The sequence below is a fragment of the Micropterus dolomieu genome, linkage group LG02 (assembly GCF_021292245.1).
Source record: "Micropterus dolomieu isolate WLL.071019.BEF.003 ecotype Adirondacks linkage group LG02, ASM2129224v1, whole genome shotgun sequence".
Lineage (NCBI taxonomy): Eukaryota > Metazoa > Chordata > Actinopteri > Centrarchiformes > Centrarchidae > Micropterus > Micropterus dolomieu.
In genome coordinates, this window is record NC_060151.1 from 18,348,996 (window position 1) to 18,356,347 (window position 7,352).

Consider the following 7,352-nt stretch of genomic DNA (forward strand, 5'->3'; position numbering starts at 1 on the left):
AATGACAAATAAACTCACGCCAGCTGCTTCCTCTGGGTCATCTTCCTCTCAGGTGCATATCTAGTCCATTACACCAAAAGTTGTGTGAAAGTAACTACATTTTTTAAGTACAATGCTTAAGTACGATTCTGACGTACTTGTTTTTTTTAAAAAACTATTTTCTGCTACTTTGTACTTTTAGTTAGAATTTACTTTGCAGTACAGATTAAACTACAATTCGACAGCGAATACATTTTGATGAACTTTAATAGGTTGTTACCTGTAAATAGCCCAATCTTTGCTGGCTGCCACATAAAAATGAGGCTTACACATGAATGTACTTATATGTCATTATAATCCAACAATAGAATATTATTCTAAAATAGGCCATGACTTTTACTTTACTTGTTTTAAGTATATTTTGATGCAAATACATTTTAAATTCTTAATATGTTTACTTAAGTACTGTGCTATTGTTACTTTTACGTAAGGTCTGAGTACTTCTTCCACCACTGTCCACCATCTTTCCCTCCACCAGCCACAGATGACTTTGAGGAGGCCCCTTCGAACGGTGTTACATGTGTTATACTATTTTGGCCTGTAAACATTAATTCAAATCCATCCAAAGTCATATCTGACCAATCTGAAACGATCATTTAACATTCCCACTTGAATACATAATCCTTTGAACAAAATACAAACTAAACAAAAGTGATTAATTGTACACATCTGTGCATCTTCATTGCAAAAGAACTCAGTTTTAATTTCCAACACAACATAACTGTGCTACAGACCATACTGCACCCCTTTGCGCCATTATGGTTGTGTTGTTAAGATCTGACCCATGTAGTGTTTATTCTCTGCATTCACTGAGAAAGTAAAATGCTTCAAAAACATATTATATATAAGTGGAACAGTTATTTGTAACTTCTTGCTAAATTTGATTGCAAGTTTGTCCGAGTTTTGCCGGTATCATTGTAAATTGTTGATATGATCCAGCAGCAAAGGTTTGCAATTTCTCATTGTGTATAATTTATTCATTCTGATTCAACGGCTACATTTCATCATACAGAGATTTGTAATATTCAGCCCTGTGCCTGGGGATCCTTAACACCAAGGTTCTCATATTCATGTCAATCAAAGCTGTGGTCTCAATAGAGACTTGTGAGAGATGCCTGCATGGGCCATGGGTCCCATTAGCATCCATTTTATCACATATATTCATGGTACCAAGTTGACTTTGAAGTTAAGTCTTGCTTTATATCAGAGATACATTCATTATATAGCCACTAGGTGGTAGGCTTTAATTGATGATAGTAAAAGGATTGAACTCGCTCTGTATAGGCTACCTTCAACTAAGTACGTTTATTTTGTGCAGATGTTCAAATTAAACTATATACTCTTGGATGTCACATTCACATCTAAATCGTAATCATGAAGTGACACTTATGCATACTTGGTGAGTGACTTAAATACATCCACTGAGACAGAGGAAGCATCTGTCGTGAGCATAGACTGTAGGTCGTGAGCACCAATCAAGAATGATTGACATAAAGTAAGAGCAATACAGGTGCATAACTGTCGACAGAGACGCATATTTTAGAAAAAACACAGTGCAAAATAACGTTGATGTACATTTTGGGATCGGTTATAGATTCCAGACAACCCTGAATCGGGGGTGTTTTTGTTACGGCAACGTCATCGATGTATGCCATGGTTAAAATCCTAAATTCACCTTTACGGAACCGGAACACATGGGGCTCCAAACCAAGCGCATCTAACGTGCTCTAAAACAAACGTGGTGACGTAACGTCTTTGTGTTGGCAAATCACGGTGTACGCTGGGCGGGCATTGTGAAGCTGTAGTTGAGTGTTAGCAGCTAACTAGAGAAAGAAAGCTAACTAATCGTGAGAGTGGAAGTGGAGCTAACGTTAAAGGAAAAGGCAACTGTCAAAACAGCAAGGGGAGCAGAATTTTTTTTTTTGTTAAGTGATAATTCTGTTAGACGACTACATGAACAGATTTGTAGTTTGTTAATCAAAGACCGTGTTTGTCAGATGCCCGAGGAGCATTTTGGATACTACATCGATTGTCCCATTTCCAAACGGAAACCATTTGGACAGACAGTTCGTGCTAGCTATTTAGCTAGCTAGCTAAGTGAATAATCCAGGAGACTTTTCATTGTCACCTATAAACCCAAACTGAATGTTTTGTCTGTCATGAGTCCGGCCGGGTGCTCCCATGTGAACGGTTATAAGGTGGATAATTGGAAACAAAATCTTCGAGTCATATACCAATGCTTTGTTTGGAGTGGTACTGCTGAGACGAGGAGACGCAAGGTAAAAACACAGCAACTGCAACGTTAGCTTTAGAAACAAAAGTGAAATAATTTTAACGTGGCACAGACAGACATAGAACCGGGGTGCAAATGATGCCCCGCATGAAGCACAATCACTGAACGGGGGGGAACAACCTTACGGTCTTGGTGAAACTGTACTCTTGCAGCAGTAATGTTGCTAGTGCAGGGTTAGGGTTAGCCAGCTAGGTTATCACCGGTATGTTAGCTAGCAAGACTGCTTGGTGAACTGCGGAGACTGGTTGCTTCCTTGCAATCTTAACAGCAACATTTAATGTGTCTTGATTAGCGCAATCAGTCATTATTCAACCCTTTTTGTTGGGAGTCAGTTGACGAGGTTGGCTGAGCGGTTCAGTTTGGTATATGACAAACAGTTAGCTGGATGGCTAAACTTGGGTTTGAATAGAGTTGTGGCCATGGGCTAACACATTACCACACCAAATGGTCCCATTGTGTGCGCACACACTGGGTCCACCGCTTTGCGGTTCTCACCAGGGTGTCCCAGGGCAGTGTATTTTTTTTTCTGCTCTGGTCAACCACTCACGAGTTTGGATGTTGGGACCTAAGCTGATTCATTTATTTGCCGATTTCTTTTTGGGCTCATCCCACACCTGCTCGGCCTCCACTGCTCCGAATAGCTCTCTACAATATGATGTCATCAGTTTCTCTCACTTCCCCACCCGTTCTCCTGCTTTAAAAAAAAATGACCATAAACTTTTTTTGCGCTCTGATGTTCAATTTTAAAAGCCTAGAATCGTCTATTTTACTGTGGATTAGCAACAATTTGTAGGTTGCTTGACTGTTGTCACAAGAAATCCATGCTTCTCTTATGTATGTCATACATTTTTATGTCGTTGTGATTAAAATAGGTGCTTCAGGGTGATGCGGGATGGACAGAGCTGGTGAGTTGACGCTTATCCCCTCCTCATCTTCACTGACATACTTCACATGAATTAGAGCTGGCTTGTTTTCTCCCCTCTTGCTCACATACCCGTGTGCCTCAGTGTCTATTCATTTAATGGACTGAATATTAGATGTAAACCTACTTAGCGGAAGAATTCGGCCCCATCCCTGAATCTGCTGTGATACACACTTACAGCCAGAAATATTACTAAGTTGTGAGGGTGGACAATGAGCGGAACAGCCATAGCTCAGTTACACTGCCAGCATGTCAAAGCAAATAACTAGTAACTTACAAAATGGTCAATGACCCTTTTGTTTATACACTATATACAGTGACATGCTTTGGTTGGATGCAGTGTTAACATTGTTTTTATTGATGCTTTAAATACCCTCATGTATGCAGAATTGAATAGTGCAAGAGAGCATCTGAAAATGTAGGAGACAAATGTAAAAGGTTATCAGGCAGTGCAGTGGGTGGCACTGCAACAATTTTACCAGCCATTTACTGAATGTTGATTTTGACTGTGTAGTTTCTTTCTCACACTCTACGTGACAAGAATGAGATCAACCGGAGCTCACTCTCTCTGTCTGTCCGTCACGTAAATAAGACTGGCCATGGGTACTTTCTATTGCTCACCTCTAAGCAATTCACAATGCTCTGCACAACCCCCTAGATGTGTTTAGCAGTTGCAAACCTGGCCTGCTTACTTTTGGAAGAACTATTTCTGTATCACTTTCAAAGCCTCACTGTCTCAGTACCACCGCTACCAACCTCACAACCGCAACCCTTTTTGCCAAGATGATGTCTTCCACAACCAGTGGGTCAGCAGCAACCACCACTTTTTGCCAAAGGTTTACCTCTGACACAAACACTCTTTGTGTCTCTGCCATATTGAGATAAACACAATGACAATACATGAGGGGTATGGTAAAATTTCTCTACACTAGGCCTTGCTATGTGTCATTGAAAAATAGCTGTGTATAACTGGTAGTGTGTGAAATAGAGACATTTTAACTGTAACTTGTACAGGTATATTTTTGGCTGTAATGCATGTGGAAAGAGAAGGGACATGCCTCTTATTTTATTGAATTATGCTAGAAATGCAGCTGTGTATATATTTTCTCCATTTTCTGTGCTTTAAAAGATTGTTCCTAGAAAGTGGTCGTGCTGTTGCATTACTAAAAACAGTTGTTGACAAATGAAGTTCATTGACAAATAGCTAATATTTATAGTCAGTTGTACTTATAAGAGCCATCCTTTTTAGCGTTGCGCATGATGATGTCGTTTAACAGCTGTCTAACATCTGTTATGGTGTGTACCTAGTGGTTCCGCTCTGCCCATCTTGACCCTGATGCTGATGGGACAGGTGACTGTTACAGAGAGAAGGGAGACTACAGTGGCTCCTGAATGAAGTGTTCTCTCTACTGCCTAATTGCACTCCATGATGGCTATATGGGAGTATGATCCTTGTGTCTCACACCCCCTTCCCTAAGGCTCTTTTCCCAACCTACCCAATCAGACATGCAGAGCAGACTGCTGCTTCAGTGGTACACAGGCAGTGCAGTCTCCTGAGGTGAGGCACGCTTGGTTTTTGTTCAGCGCTGAATTATGAGCTAGAAGACTAGGTCCTGGTATCTTAACATTGTGGAATATAAAATACATGTAACAAATACTGCAGCGGCAGTGATGTTGAGGGGTACTCTGAATGTTAGGATGGCTGATAAATTAAGAGCTTATCACTGCACTGCTAACCTCATATTTGTCTTACAATAGTATATTAGTGGAAAATACATGGCAAGCACGGTAGTAAAATAGGCACCTTCTGCATAGAGGGAAGCTGAAAGACATTAGCAATCAGAGACTGGGGGGTGGGGGGGCAAGATGCGTTTTGACATTGTATTCAGACTTGGTTTCATTAGCCAGTGCCTTTCAGCCTAAATTGCTGTTTTTCACCACCTCTTTGTTTCCTCATTTCTTTTTCCTTTTCTGTAGTCTGTCCTCAGCAGCCTCCCCGCAAGCTGTCATCCTCTCTACCTCGAGCTAAAATCAATTCCCAGGCAATGTGCAGGGACATGAGTGGAAAATCTGTCACCTGCTCTGCATGCGCAATCTAAAACCCACGTGGGTAACAAACGGCAGAATGAATGTCAGGGAGTGAGAGAGGGTTTGCAGGGATGACATCAGACATCAGCAGGCTTGGGATCTGCTATCTTTTATTAGGAAACATTAGCATAAGAATTTATTTGGCATGTTGGTCCTAGATGAATTGCCCCATTAGCTTGGGATGAGCATGTAGGTTTACATCAACACAGTGTGAGAGAGTGTGTACTTTCACGCCTTCACCCACTGTCAGTTTGTGTCATGTAATATAAATCAGCTCCATTTCAGATTGGAGGAACTATTTTACTGATGTACTTCCCCCTTCTATCTTCTGAGGTCTTGACCCCGTCTCTTAATCTGTTATTACCGTGTTGTGAATGTATATTTAGTGAGCGATTTGCTTAAGTACAACATGAGCTTTAGTGTCCTTTTTTCTGAGCAGATTTCTTGTGTTTCCTCTGTTAATTGAGATTCGTGTTCCACCAGATTGCCATGTGCCATTGAAGCAGACTTGCAGAGGGATGTCAGCACCGCTCGTAGATAGAAACCTGCCTTTGCTTTTTTAACAGTTGAATTCATTCATCTGTAGGCCCAACTCCCGTCATATTCAAAATGTAAAGTTTCTGAATGGCTATGGTGGTGGAGGGGTAGTATGAATATTCATGAAGGTCATGTTTTATTTTGTGAGTGTGTGTGTTGCTGCTCCAACCAGCAGCATACACTCTTTATTATCTGTAAGGGGAGGTTTTATGTCAGCTAAAACACTGCAACCATGAAGGAATCTGTCATGCAGTTAAACCAGAGCTATTCTCTTAGGCTGAGTGAAAACTAGATGAGATGGAAGCAGGGAGGGTGGGGTTGGCAGAATTTTTACAGCTTTGAAGAATTTGCTTTCATTTTGATTAAAGGGTTAAGGGTGGTGATTAGAGAGCTGTCTCAACCTAACTTTTTATTTGTGATAAATCATATATGATCAGATGAACCATATCCCCCTTCCCCGGCTTCTGCATGTGATGAGGGAAGAAATAATTTGCTTGATGTTACTGGGAATGACAGAGTTAGGAAAATGGACATTTTTAAAGGATGACACATTTACTTCCTTCTGTCACTCTCTTCTCCCTCCTGTTCTTTGAATTCACACACACACACACACACACACACACACACACACACACACACACACACACACACACACAAAATGCACTGAGGCACAGCTAATCCCGGAGAGCGGCTGATTCCTGTGCTGTGAGCAGATCTCTTTGTCAGATCGGTCTCCCATCACATCAGAGGCCTGCGCCCTGACTCATCAGCATACGTTTGTAGCATCAGGATCTATTCCTCCAGCCTCTTCATAGCCCTTGCTTGTTCCTCTTCTGAGCTCACTCCCACGCTTTTTCTTCCTCCTTTTCCTTGCTTTCGTTTTTTTTTCCTATTTGCAAACCTGGTTCAGCCCACTGTTCTCATTGCCTTTTGATTATCCCATTAAATGTGTGCCAAACATGCTTGTATTGTTTATCATTTAATAATAGTTATAAATAATTTAATTAAAAAACACTGTAGTTGTTGGAACAAAATATTCACTGCATTCTGTTTTGTTTAACTGCCATACTAAAATATAATTTTCTTTTCAGAGGTTTTCATCTGAATTTTTTGATCCTTTTGAAATTCATAGCCAAGCCTCTAATCCTCTCATTTCCCCCTCTTCTCATCCTGTCCTTCTCCCCTCATCCCTCGTCCTCATAGACAACACTCACAGTGGGTTTGGTGATGTCAGAAGTTGTCCCCCATCCTGACCTATTTCTTCCGTGTCTGTGCGCTCCCTGTCACTCCCTGGTCTTGTCTAATGTGGCTTTCAGCCTGTCAGTCACTGTGGCTGTGGCTCAGTGACTCAGACTAAACAAATGGCACGAGGTCTTTAACCTCCTCCCAGAGTAATCGTAGGCCTGGCGTGTCACCTTGTGGCGTCCCTTTCACATGTTATTTTCTCCCAATCTTTCAGCTTCAGAGAATCTA

The 7,352-nt window shown here is 41.2% G+C and overlaps 1 protein-coding gene across 2 annotated transcripts in view; it reads left to right on the plus strand.

The window, feature by feature from the left end:
• The first annotated feature begins 1,836 nt into the window (after nucleotides 1-1,836).
• Nucleotides 1,837-7,352, plus strand: part of LOC123983598 (ubiquitin carboxyl-terminal hydrolase 22-like) — a 20,954-nt gene continuing 15,438 nt past the window's right edge. Inside the window, exons 1-2 of one of the 2 annotated variants that reach the window (XM_046069873.1) lie at nucleotides 1,837-2,318; nucleotides 3,205-3,237. In XM_046069873.1, the coding sequence (XP_045925829.1) occupies nucleotides 2,199-2,318; nucleotides 3,205-3,237 (153 nt within the window). In that variant the 5' untranslated portion in view covers nucleotides 1,837-2,198. The remainder of the gene's footprint in view (nucleotides 2,319-3,204; nucleotides 3,238-7,352) is intronic. The other variant, XM_046069879.1, reaches the window with a different exon arrangement.